Consider the following 13,532-nt stretch of genomic DNA (forward strand, 5'->3'; position numbering starts at 1 on the left):
AGACACATTTTAATTCATGCGCATGAAGGTCCCATACAAATGGGACCTAAGAAGTAGGGCAGCTTTTATACTTCTTAGACAAAGAAACAATACATTTGTGAGGAATTGACAGGACAAAGAAACTTCATTTTGGATGGCCAATCTAAACAGAGCTTGGGCTTGGGTAGTAAATTAGAAGAAGGAGTAAGGTTTGTTTATACAGGCTTCTTCCCTATGTTTCCTACCTCTGGTGATAAAGGTGTCCTTTTACCTCCAGGTGCAGGGAGGGCATCTTTCATATAAGATTTATTTCCCGCTCTTCAGGGAGACACAGGAGGGTCAGAGTTTCCTTCCTGCATCAACTGCTTCTCAAGCACCTTCAATTCAAAATCATCAATCTGTCGTGGTGGCATAATTTGGGGTGGCCCACCCTGAGCCCCAGCACAAATATCCTGTTCTAATAGGAAAACCATCAGCAAGGAGATTCAGAAAGCTTTATTAGTGGTCAAGTCCTCTTCCAGATGAAGTTGAATTTGATTGGTCATAAGAGGGCAAGGGAGATACGGGGAGCTCCTCCTGGGGGTGAGGGCTCTTCCCTGCTCGCATGAGGGACACGTCCACACCTGTTCCCTGCAGCAGAGTGCTCACATGCCCCACCCACCCTGGGCTCCCCAGGGCAGCCTGGGTTTCAGCCTTCTCCCCTGGCACCAGCCACAGTTTCTGGATTTTGACTTGAGTGACGTGCTCAAGTTCAGACTTCTGCAAAGTCTCAGGTCCCACCTGCAGGGAAAGAGGGCAGAGCAGGCATCGTTAGCTTTGGGAAGAGGCAGTGTGAAGATCTATGGTGGCCCCAGGACTAGGGTACAGAGGCTGAATCTCAAAGATGGAGTTCCTGGTGAAGTAAAAAAGAATAGCTTTATTGCTTTGCCAGGCAAAGGGGGCCACCGTGGGCTAATGCCCTCAAACCTGTGTGTCCCCACTTGGAGGGGGTAGTGAGGAGTTTTATAGTAATGGTTCACAGAGGAGGGTGTGATCCGCTCGTGGACTTTCTTCTGATTGGTTGGTGGGGAGGTAGGTGGGAGTCAGCATCCTCAACCTTCCGATTCAAAACTGTCTGGGGTCTCCGTGCTTGTGGGAGCATGCCGTTAACTTCTCTCACCTGGTGGGGGTTTCAGACTCTGCAAAACAGCTCAAAGAAACTGTTCTGTGTATCCCTTGAGGGGCAACCAGGACCCTTCCCCAAGGCTGCACTCTTGTTTCTTGACTTCTCCTCCTTTGTCTCTGCAACCCCTCCCTTCCCTAATTAGCACATGTTTGAATCTGTCCTTCGGAACTCAGGGAAGGTCATGGAGGCTGAATGAAGCCTGCAAACAAGAAAAGGGGGACACAGAAAGGCTTTTGTGCCCAGGAGTCCCACAGGGCCCTGCTTGGTTTCCGTCGCAACATCTCTTCACAGGGCACCAGAGTTGGAGAGAACACAGAACAGCACTGTTCACAAGCCCTTGACCACTGAAGTCATGGTTCACTTGGGTCCCTGTGCTTCCTTGGGTTGCTGGGCAGAGGCGGGAATGAGGCTTAGAGCCAGTCACCAAGCACCCTTGTCCTTAAACTGACCCTACCAAGTTCCCTCAAGTTAGTCACTCTGACCTTTCTCCTCTCGACCAGTACCTTTTGAGAGTATTCACAGTGAGGCATCTGGAGTCTTTGGGCTCTTCCTCCCAATTCTCAAACCACCTTTGGAGACGTACACAAGATGAATTATGCCCTAGCTAAGAGGAGACCAAACTGCTGCTCCAGTAAAGGGCGGCAGGGAGGGCCGGGTCTGGAGCCGGGGCTCAGAGCACGCCTGCAGCCTCAGTGGCATCAGGAGCTTACCAGCAACGCAGATCCGCGGGCTCGGCCCAGATCTGTTGAATCAGAATTGCTGGGGATGGGTGTGTCATCTGTGTTTTAATAAAGCCCTCCAGTGACCCCAATGCTCAAACGTGAGAAACACTTGTCTGAAAGACCATGCATCGCGCTGGGGGCACAGCCCCATCCATAACGGGCCAACAAGGCAACCAGCGTCTCAGTGTCCTCAGCCTGCGGCGGGAGCAAAACAATGAATCTCAGGGATGCCTCGCACCAGGTTCACCCAGCCAGCTTTGTAACAGAAGACAGGCTTTGCTCCCTTATCTCCCAGAGAAAGGGAGGGGCTTGGGGCAGGGTATTGATAAAAATTCTCTCCTTGACCAAACTTTAGGCAGGCTCCTGGGAGCCCTCTTCTGCCTGGCCTCAACCCTGGGCCCTGTCTTCAGCCTGATAAGTCAGTTTAGGGTGGATCTGCCTACCCTTGATATCTGATCACCCTGGTCTGCCTGAATCAGGAACACTGTTAAGTCAGCTTAGCAACAGTCTCCCCTGCCTTGGATGTCTTCTCTTCGTAACCTTCCACCCCGATCCCCTCTGGCGCCCCCACCCCTCCTTGGCTGTAAATGCCCTGCTGCTTTTCCCATTGAGGAGGTGTCTCCCCTGTCTCCCCTACTGCAAACAGCCCTGCCACCTGGTCCTGAATAAAGTCTTCCCTGTGGGTGTAACAAGTGTGTACATGTAAGAAGCTGCTCAAGCAGGTCTGATGTAGCTCCTTGGTCGGAAACCCACAAGCCCAGTGGTTATGAGCATGGGTGCTGAAGTCAGACAGACCTGGGTGAAACCTCAGCTCAGCTTCTCGGGGCTGTGTGACCTGGCAGGCTACCTAACCGGAACATCCTCAGCTGTAGAGTGGGGAATTCTCTCTCTCTCTCCGGTGAAAAGATTTAAGGAAGTAAGATCCTTACAGTAGTGAGCACAGCACTGGTCTGCAACAGGCAACAAACAAACCAAGTCTTAGCTGCTCAAAGTAACAGTTATCCTCAGATGGATGTGCTACATTTAACAGGATACTTCTGGATAAGGACAGGATGAACCACGGAAAATATATTTATTACGAATAAAATCTCCAGTACTCCATGGATGAGTCGGGGGAATAAATCACAGAAAGGAGTCACTTTATCCTCACACACACACACTTCTTGCTTTTTAAGTATTCAAGGGCAAAAGTGGGTCAAAAGCGGGTCACCTGAGACAGGTACATCTGACCCGGGGGCAGCAGCCCAGCGTGTCCGGGGCTGAGGCCCAACACCCCTCGGGAGCGGGTGCCCACAGTCCATGGAGACCCAGAGCCGCTGGGTGCTGAGCGTGTCCTCCAGGCGGAAATGGCGAAGAGCTGGCGGTTTCTCCCAGGCCACGGTCAGGGTGGTCCAGCCCCGCTGGAAACCCCAAGGGCACGTGAGCCGGAATGCTTTTCAGGAAGCCAAACTTGATCCAAATGCTTCTCTCACAGTAAAGACCCCACACACTCACTGGCCCAGGTTTACTACTCCCTAAAGGAGTCATTCCTCTGACAAGGGATTGAGAATAGAGGCGGCAGGCCCAGCTCTGTACCCATTTCCCAGAACAGAGTCCAGCATAAGTGCTGATGGATTTTCACAGGGCTTTGTCCTCTTGGAGCTCCTTGTTTCTGACAGTTGCTTCGTGATGGTTCTGGAGGAGAGTGGCCCCGTCTCCCCTTGTAATCAGCAACTGCTCCTCAAAGTAGAGCAGCTGGTCAACCTCAAAACAGTCACTGGCTCGCGGCACCACGGCTTCCAGAGCCGCCCGGACCTCTGTCTCACTGGCTCCCTGCTGCCTTGCTCTCTTCAGGTAACCGTAGACCTCCTCAAAGACCTCTGTGCCCAGCTTCCGCACCGCTGATCTGCCAGGCAGGTGAGGAGAGAGCAAGAAGAGTTATGTACTGAGATCACTTGGGAGGAAATGTACAGCTGGCCCTCCGTGTCCGCGGGTGGTTGATCTGGGGGTGCAGAACCCACGGACACAGAGGCCCAGTCCCACTGCCATTTTATACAAGGGACTTGAGCACCCGTGCGTTTTGTTATCTGCGAGGGGGAGGGGGACGTTTCCTGGATCCAGTCCTCCATGGATACCAAAGGATGACTGCATTTTAACATCATTAATTACACAAGTAGCATTGTAACCCTGGGATTTAGAGAAAAGACCTTGAACATTCAACAATATTCAACCAATACTTCTTGAATGTTTATTACATGGTAATGACTCTTCTGGGAACTATGAACACAGCATTCACCCAGCGAGGCAAATTCCTGCCCTCGTGGAGCTCACCTTCCGGGGTAAAGAATGAACAGGTAAAGAATAAAATGCATACCTATAAAATAGGTGGTGCTAAGAGCAGTGAAGACTAAGGCAGGGTGAGCGGTAGGGGAAGCGGGGTCAGGGCAGCCCTCCCTGAGGAGGGGTTGTAGAGAAAGACCCACTGGAAGCGAGGCCAGGACTCGGGGAAGAGGTGAAGGGATCTTGAGGCTAAAATGTGCAGGAGAAAGACTCAGAAGGTGAGTGTGGCTGGGATCAGGCAAACAAAGGGAAGAGGATGCTTGAGATACGAAATCAGAAATAGCAAAAATGAGAACAAGTCACGGACGCAGAACCCATGGATATGAAGCGCCAAGTATAAATATTTTTATAATTTTAACCGTGAGTTAATGTTTCTTTATTCTTTTGTTTTGTTTTGTTTTTTCTTCATTTCAATGGATTAGGTCAAAAGCAAAGTCAGAGGTTGTTTTCTGTTTTTCAGAATTTTTAAAGCATTACTGCTAGCCAGTGATGATGGAGATGCTGAGAGTGGCATGGAAGGCATTAGTCACAGGTGCTTTCACTCATGTTTTAAGCTTCTATTGTGCAGTACTAGTCAGCCTTGTAATCCCTAGAACACCAGGAGGTGGGTTAGGTATTGTGGCAGATGAAAAGAAGACGTAATTGATCCTGCTCTAGTTTAGAGGCTTGTAATTCTAGTGCAAGATATATGCATCTTAAATTTCAGCTAACATTTTTAGGGCACTTCAGAACTAGCAAAATGCTTTTACATTTATTATCTCAAAGGACCCTTGTGAACGAGGCAATACATTGAACCTTTATCTCCATTTTACAGAAGAGAATAAGTAGGCTGGCTTTCACAAACTCACACAGCTAGTGGTTGCTGGCACTTGAACTCAAACACAGGTCTCAGAACCTCAAGTGCTGGAGAGCTCGGCAGCCCTCAGGCCCCACATCCTTCAGCTTGTGTAGGTTTCCCACCTCTGCCAAGAGATTATCAGGACCGATCCCAGGATGCCTCACATCCCTAGTCACCTCAGCCACTCCCAGAAATCCAAGCTTTCCTTGGGACATGTACCAAACCATGGTCAGATCCTACTGCTTCCCAGCCTCAGACAGACTCCTATAACATTAGGGTCTGAGCCCTTCTCTACTCTCATTTACCAGATTGTGTGTAATCTGTCTCCTGCCTTCTTCCACCAACCTGCTCTGTCTTATCCATACTCTCTTAGTCACTAGGCTCCAATCACACCTGCCTCCTTCCTGTTTCTTAAATATAACCCAAGATTATTCCCACCTCTGGGCCTTTGCACTAGCTGTACCCTCTTTCCTGGAATGCTTTTTCCTTTGATCTGTACATCACCGCCTCCTCCTTGCCATTCAGATCTCAGCTGACATGTCAGCTTCTTGGAGAAACCATCCCTGACCACTGAGTCTAGTGGAGCCATCCAGTTACTCCACAGGGTCACACACCTCAACCATCTGCACAGCACATGTCACTCTTGGGTATTTTTCTTCTTTCTGCGTATGTTTCCTGTTACTCCCCTAATTACCCTAATCCCCTAATTAGCATACAGATTCCATAAAGGAAGGACTCAGTACCTAGAACAGGACCAGGCACACAGCAGGTGCTCACAAAATACTTGGGGGTTGCAGGAACAACCCAGACAGCCACTAAGTATCATCGAACAGTATCTCATGAAAGTTTACGGTTGGGAAAATCAGGGAACGCCCTGTGGAGGAGGAAGGGGCACCTTCTAACTTGGGCTGTAACAGCTGGAGGACAGCGGGTGGGAGCCAACCGTGGGAGTAGCGGGAGACCAGAGAGGCAGCCTGGCAGGTACGGAGGATGCGTGAAGAGGGTGAGAACCACATGAACACAACATTAAGAAACCTTAGAGGGACTTCCTGGTGGTGCAGTGGTTAAGAATCCACCTTCCAATGCAGGGGACACGGGTTTGATCCCTGGTCAGAGAGCTAAGACCTCACATGCCACGGGGCAACTAAGCCCGAGTGCCACAACTACTGAGCTTGCACACCACAACTAGAGAGAAGCCCAGGATAAAGAAGCCCCCAAATGTCCCCTGAAACCATAGTAACTAACAGTTCTTGAGTTTCTTCTGTGCGCCAGGCTTCATTCTGAGCAGTACCTCAGACCATCCTTTTAAATCCTCATAACAACAGTACAGATAGACGTTATTGTTATTCCTACTTTACAGACGAGGAAACTGAGATAGAGAAAGGTATAAAATAACTTGCCCACTGCCACCTAGCTTTAAGTGGTGGAGCTGGAATGTGAGTCCCAGCAGTTTCACCCCAGGACTCACTCTCTTCATCACTATGGTATGGACTTCGGATGCACAGAGACCACAGTTGGGTCCTGGCTCTTCCTTTCATTGGCTGCGTGATCTTGGGCCAGTTACTTAACCTCTCTGAGCTTGGGTTTTTCATATTTAAGTGGAGATTACACACACACACACACACACACACACACACACCACTTAGCAGCGTACCTGTCGCCTACCAGGAACCTGATAGCCATTGTTTTACTGTCATGTACCTCATTGTTGCAACAAATTGCACAGTAATCCTATTTCAGGTTAAGTGGAAGCTTCAAGTAATTTTGTAGTTCTACCACCAGCTAAGACACTGTTTTAAATATTTTAATATTTTCTAGCTGAATTTGAAAAAAAAATGACATAAAAAGGCTGGTGGCACAGTGGGAGCTTAAAAAAAAGTAATTTTGCAGAAATAATCATGAAAACCACGTTTAGCAGAAAGCATTAAGGAACACAGATTGTTCTTCAGACACAATTTAAGGAAACTTGAAAATGATTTTACAGAATATAAGAAATTCCTGTACATCAAATATGTGTGCAGCACTGCAGGAATAGAATGGTGCCACCAGCTTTCCTTCCATACTGCTGTCTTGATGATCGCTGGTGCTAACGAGCGCCAGGAACCTTTATGAAAGGTGGGCTTTGTGCCCCTCCTCTCCATGTCCAGTATTTCAAGTGGCTGTCCCTGACGCTGGTGGGCAGAGACAGGACAGATCTCCGCACAGGGACAGACGACTGCATTTCCCACGCTTGGGCGACTTGCGGCACCCCAGATGGGACGTGTGCTTTCAGGCCCTTTCTGAAAATGGTGTTGCCTTCTGCTCTACGCCCCGGGCAGCAGATTCTTGTTTGCTGGGCACCCTGCTGTAGCTAACCATTCCTGGAAGGGTTATTTTATTTGTGATCTCAACATCCCTTAGTAAATGCAGATGAATAAACTCATTGTTTAAAAAGCAAAATCCATCTAGGTGTAATTTATGAGACACACCTAAAATATAGGTCATTGAAAGGTTGAGAGTAAACAAATCTAAAAAAAAAAAAGATATGCCAGGCAAATAACAACCAAATGAAATCTGGGGTAGCTATATTAATATGAGACAAAATACATGTTAAGGAAAAAAAAGCGTTATTAGAATAAAGAATGCCACTAGATAATGAAAACATTTCAATTCACGAGGAAGAAATAAAAATTCTAAACTCACATGCATCTAATAAAGTAGAATCAAAATACATCAAGCACTACAGGGAGAAATTCTCAGTTACATCCTTATAATGTAGGATTTCAATACACCTTGCTCAGTTGTTGATGGAAAACATTCGAAAAATTAGTAGTAGAAAATCTGGATGTACTTAATAAGCTAAATTTAATAGACATATATAGGACCCTCTCCCTCCTGATGATTAGAGAACCTACACTCTTCCCAGACTCTCACGTAACATTTACAAAAACTGGCCATATACTAGGCAATAATTCAAGTCTCCACACATTTCAAACAATTGGTTTTATACAAGATCGAGTTATCTGACTACAATACAATTGTTAGAAACCTGTAACAAAAACATGCAGTAAACATTTCTCCATATTTTTGTTTGTAAATTTATTTATTCTAAATAAATTGTGGGTCAATCATGCCATAAACACTCATTTTAATCCAAAAGAAAAGTGACAGGTGTGCTAGTATTGTAAGACTGCACCGTAAATTTACTCTGACACTCGGAAAACAGGCTGTAATATTTCTGCAATGATGCGTTCCAGTATTTCAGGAAACATAAAATACAAAATTCTATTTAAGGGGACTCTCTTGCTGTTGTCTAAGATTTGGAAAGAGAGGGGAGTGTTCCCTCTGTTGTATAAGGGAAAAAAGGGGGCATCCAGGTTTGTTTTTTCAAAGGGAGGGGGGGCAGGAACCATCCTTTTACTTAGGAGGATATCAAATAAAAAGAACTTACATTTCCAAATGAAAAAAAAAAAGGATATTTTAATTATTTTTCACCTATTTTGTCCTATGCTTCACATCCTTGATCAATTTTATCCTCTTGTTCAAAGTATTTGAAGTGTTTAAGAGATCCTAAACACCATCTTAGTCCAGGTGCTTCCCCTACAGGCTGGTGCTCTTTGGGCCAGGTCACCGTCCTACCCAGACCAGTAGCAGACACAGGGGACCAGTTGAAGGAAGCCTCCCACGGTTCTAAAGAAGCTCCAGCTGCCTGGAGAAACCCCCAGTATGTATTTGGCTGATCCTCCAGCTGAAAAACTCCATGAAACCGCAAGGGAGCACTTCCTCCATCCTCTGTCTATCTCCTCCAAACTCAATCTCTCATCCTCCAAACTCCTTTACTGACCTCTTCTCATGCTTTCTTGTTATTTGTAAGCAATATATTTATCACATCTATTTATTTTCCCATCAGCTATTGATTGCTCTGTGCACCCTCTAATTATCTCTTGCTCAGGGGCTCTGAAGAAGAGATCTATGTCTGTATAGTTCTGTAAGAAGAGCAAACAGAAATGTCCTCACATTTCAAAGGTTATTTTAGTTTGGAAGCAAGCCCACACTTACAGAAGAGTTACAGGTATGGTTCAAAGAATCCTTTTTTGACTTGAGCCTTTTGGGAATAAGCTGCTGACCTGATGCCCCTTCCTCCCACACTCTGTGTATATTCTTTACAAATAAAGACACTCTCTTACATAACCACAGACCAGCCAACAAAATTACGAAATTACCACTGATACATTACAGCCATCTAATTCTCTCATCCATTCACGTTTCCCCAGTTATCCAGTAATGCCCCTTGTAATGAAAGGGTCCAGGTCAAAAAAATTATGTTGCATTTATTTGTTGTGTCCCTTTAATCTCCTTCAATGGCCTTGACACTTTCAAAGGTTTGAAGCAAATTATTTTGTAGACTGTCTGTCAATTTGCACTGTCCTTGCCCATGGGACGCACAAAGTCTAGCCCTCGCTCCTTTTACATAGCCTGAAAGACAGGAGTAGAGCCTTCTGTTACCTTGGGGCATTCTTAGAGAGCTCCATCTGCACCCGTTCAAGGTTTTCCCTTCTCCAGCATCCAAAAAATTTCCTGGTGGTAACAGTACCTTGTTGCTTTTGGTGCCTAGTTCATGACTCCTCCCTACAGCTTTGTTCCCAGTGTCCTGTAAGAAATAAGGGACCCCCTGAGGGAAAGGAAGCAGCTTGTGACGTGAGTTTCCAGACTTCAGGACTCGATATCTGCACTTGACTGTCTGGTAGGCATCTTACAGTTATCACGCCCAATTGAATCTTCCCTCCAAATCATCCTAACGCTGCAGCCCTGTCCACTTCTGTTCATGTCAGTTTCTGCCTTCTAATTTCTCAGGCCACAAACCTTTAGGTCATCCTTGATCTGTCTCCTTCTGTCACACTCCAATGATTCAGTGTCTCTCATAATCAGACCAGTTATTAAATCCTATTGGCTCCCACCATCTCCACCACTGCCACTGTGGTCCAAGCTGCCATGCTCTCTCACCTGACTGCTTCAGTAGCCTCTCAACTGGTGTCCTGATTCTACCCTCATTCCCCTACATTTTGTTGCCAATTCAGCAGACAGAGTGACCCAGAACCCCTCCCTCTCCTCTCAAAACCCTCTTTTGAGCTCCCCATCTTACCCAGAGTGAAGTCAGGGTCCTTCTGGTGGTCTCCACAATATCCTGAACGATGTTCCCGCCATACCGCCCCCCCCCAACTTCATTCCAGCTACACTGACCCCCTGACCTTCTCTGAGCACACCGGGCACATCCCATACCAGGGCCTTTGCACGTGCTGGCCCCTCTGACCAGAACACCCTTCCTCCAGGTATCCACATTTCTCTTTCTCATTCTCTCCAAGTCTTTGCCCTGGTGGCACCTTTTCAGAGAACTACGCTGACCACCTTCTTTTTTTTTTTTAATTAATTAATTTTATTTATTTCTTTTTTACAATAAACTGCATATATTTAGAGTGTACAATTTGGTATCCCAATCTCCCAATTCATTCCCCCCCAACCCTCCCTGCTTTCCCCACTTGGTGTCCATATGTTTGTTCTCTACATCTGGGTCTCTATTTCTGCCTAGCAAACCGGTTGATTTGTACCATTTTTCTATAGTCCACATATATGTGTTAATATACGATATTTGTTTTTCTCTTTCTGACTCACTTCACTCTGTATGACAGTCTTTAGGTCCATCCATCTCTCTACAAATGTCCCAGTTTCATTGCTTTTTACAGCTGAGTAATATTCCATTGTATATGTGTACCACATCTTTTTTATCCATTCATCTGTTGATGGACATTTAGGTTGCTTCCATGTCCTGGCTATTGTAAATAGTGCTGCAGTGAACATTGGAGTGCACGTGTCTTTTTGAATTATGGTGTTCTCTGGGTATATGCCCAGTACTGGGATTGCTGGGCCTGATCACCTTCTTTAAAACTGTAAACTTTACCCCCATTCTGCACTGCCAATCCATCCTCCCTGCTTTGTATTTTCTTCTTAGCACTGTTACTTTCCAGTGAACTCTGCTCTCCCCTTATATTTATGATCTGTCAGTCACCCCACGGGAAAATAAGGTCCATAGGGCAGGGACTGTCTTCACCTTTTTTGTTCACTGATCCCAGTGCTTGGAACAGTATCTGGTACAGCACAAATACACAATAAATACTTGTCAGATGAATGGATAAATACCTTGAAATCCAAGTAAGAAAGGAAAAAGGTGATGTTATACAATTTATTTTAAAACATTTGCATCTGAGATGGGTGTCAAGACGGTGAAGTAGGAAGACTCTGAGCTCACCTCCTCCCATGGAGACACCAAAATTACAAGTACTTACAGAACAACTACCTCTGAGAACAACCTGAAGATTAGCAGGAAAGATTTTTTTCCACAACTGAAGATATAAAGAAGGAACCACAGTGAGATGGTAGGAGGGGCAAAAATGGGTCCAGCCACATCCCCTGCTTGGTGACCCACAGGCGAGAGGGAAATCACAAGTACAGAGGTTCTCCCCACGGAGCAAGGGGTCCAAGCACAACAGCCTCAGCCTGGGGATCTTGCGTGGGGAAGATGAGGCCGGAAAGTCAGACTTAGAAAACTGGGCTTGTGTGTGGGAGAGCTGGAGGGCTCTGCTCTGGAAGGGCACGTGCAAAAGCTCACAGGATCCAAGTCCCAGCACAGAGACAGGGTTTTAAAAGGAGCCTGGGTCAGACCCACTTGCTGATCTTGGAGAGCCTCCCGGAGAGGCAGGAGGCAGTGGGGACTCCCCCTGGAGCCTGAGACGCTGGAAGCAGACATTTTGGGGATCTCAGTTTACTGCACTGGCAAGTACCACTTGGAACCCCCACTCTAGCCAATCAGACCAGGGATCTTCCTTGCCCACCGGTGGGGCCACAGCAACCACAAGCCACCAGGCTGCACAGCCAGCAGGGCTCAGCCTGGTTAGGAGAACACCCACAGCAGCGGGCCCCCCACCGCAGACGTGCACATGCACAGCTCACGTAAGGGACACCCCTGGAGCACACGGGCCACAGGGGACACACCGCTGCGGCGCGCAGGACATCTCCTGTCAGGGCATCTCCATGTCTCTGAGATCAGAAGACGTAATGGACCCACCTAATTCATAGGAATACACACAGAGAAGGAGGGAACACGAGGAGACAGGGAATATGTGCTCTATGTACATATACACATACACACACAGTGGAATATTAGCCATGGAAAAGAATGAAACCGTGCCATTTTCAACAACATGGATAAATGTTGAGGGTATTACACTAAGTGAAACAAGTCAGACAGAGAAAGACAAATAGCATACGATTTCACTTCTATGCGGAATCTAAAAACAAAACAAATGAACAAACAAAAAGAAAACAGACTCACAGGTTCAGAGAACAAACAGGTGGTTGCCAGAGGGGTAGGGGCGGGGGTGGGTGAAACAGGTAAAGGGAATGAAGAGGTACAAACTTCCAGTTATAAAATTAGAAAGTCCCAGGGCTGTGTTGTATAGCACAGGGGACATTATCCATGGTGCTCTAGTAGCTTTGTTTGGGGACAGATGGTTACTAGACATATTAGGGCCATCATTTTGTGAAGTATTTAAATGTCGAATGGCTATGTTGTACACTTGAGACTCACATAATATTGTACATCCATATCGTGCACATTAACATGTACATCAACTGTACATAAAAACAAAAGACAAAAATGAAAACACATGCATCCCTAGTATTTGTTCTGAGAATTAGCACATAGTGAAATTACAAGCGTAAGATCACTTTTGTGATTTTTAGTTGTTTTTCAAGATATAACTCTGATCAAGCGTCATTTTTAGTACTTATGTTCTTTTCATCCCTATTTCAAGTGGATTGGCTTGATGGGGCCTGTATGATACCTTTGGATGAAAACAACCTCATATTCCTCTGAGTGGAAAGGAACAAGCCTTGTTTTTTTTTTTTAAATAATTCTGTGTGGAAGGGGCTGTGTCCCTGCCGTCCTCTGCCACACTTGCCCACGGGGGCATCTGGAGAGCCTCACGTGAGAGGCCCTGGAGAAGGATGGAGGGGGAGCAGCCTAGGCGATGCCCTTCTGCAGCCGTCACCATCCGTCTGCCCTGCAAATTAAATAAGGCAGAGAACTGCGGCCTGGGGATTTCAGCCTCCTGTTCTAAGCAATATTTTAGCTTGACGGCAGAAAATGTCTGACACCATCCCCCTCCTAGAAAAGCCACAAGCAGTTTCTCTTCAGGGAGAAGGAATGAGTTTCCACCAGTGGTGCTGCATCATCAAGTTTCTAAGCTCCCTCAGCCCTGTCCCTCAGGAAGGTCTACCAGGAACGCCTCTCCCTTACCTTGGGGCGGATGTGCTTTGCAAACCATTTCTCTGCCCAGTAGAGGTTCCCCAATAATGGCTATGTTTACATTTTGGTTTCCAGATTAATTAACCACTTGAGGCGTATAAAACTGAAAGCAAAGGACTTTTGTCTGTTTCCTGGTCTGCTCCCCCCCTCAGCTTGGGGCCCCTGAGG

General features: G+C 46.7%; 1 protein-coding gene across 9 annotated transcripts in view; it reads right to left on the minus strand.

The window, feature by feature from the left end:
* Nucleotides 1-2,914: 2,914 nt before the first annotated feature.
* NEK11 (NIMA related kinase 11) overlaps nucleotides 2,915-13,532 on the minus strand; it is a 246,032-nt gene continuing 235,414 nt past the window's right edge. For 7 of the 9 annotated variants that reach the window (XM_057737901.1, XM_057737900.1, XM_057737893.1 and 4 more), the window contains one exon: nucleotides 2,915-3,751. In XM_057737901.1, the coding sequence (XP_057593884.1) occupies nucleotides 3,484-3,751 (268 nt within the window). In that variant the 3' untranslated portion in view covers nucleotides 2,915-3,483. The remainder of the gene's footprint in view (nucleotides 3,752-13,532) is intronic. The other 2 variants (XM_057737897.1, XM_057737898.1) reach the window with 2 other exon arrangements.

The sequence above is a fragment of the Hippopotamus amphibius genome, chromosome 6 (assembly GCF_030028045.1).
Source record: "Hippopotamus amphibius kiboko isolate mHipAmp2 chromosome 6, mHipAmp2.hap2, whole genome shotgun sequence".
In the NCBI taxonomy this organism is placed as follows: domain Eukaryota; kingdom Metazoa; phylum Chordata; class Mammalia; order Artiodactyla; family Hippopotamidae; genus Hippopotamus; species Hippopotamus amphibius.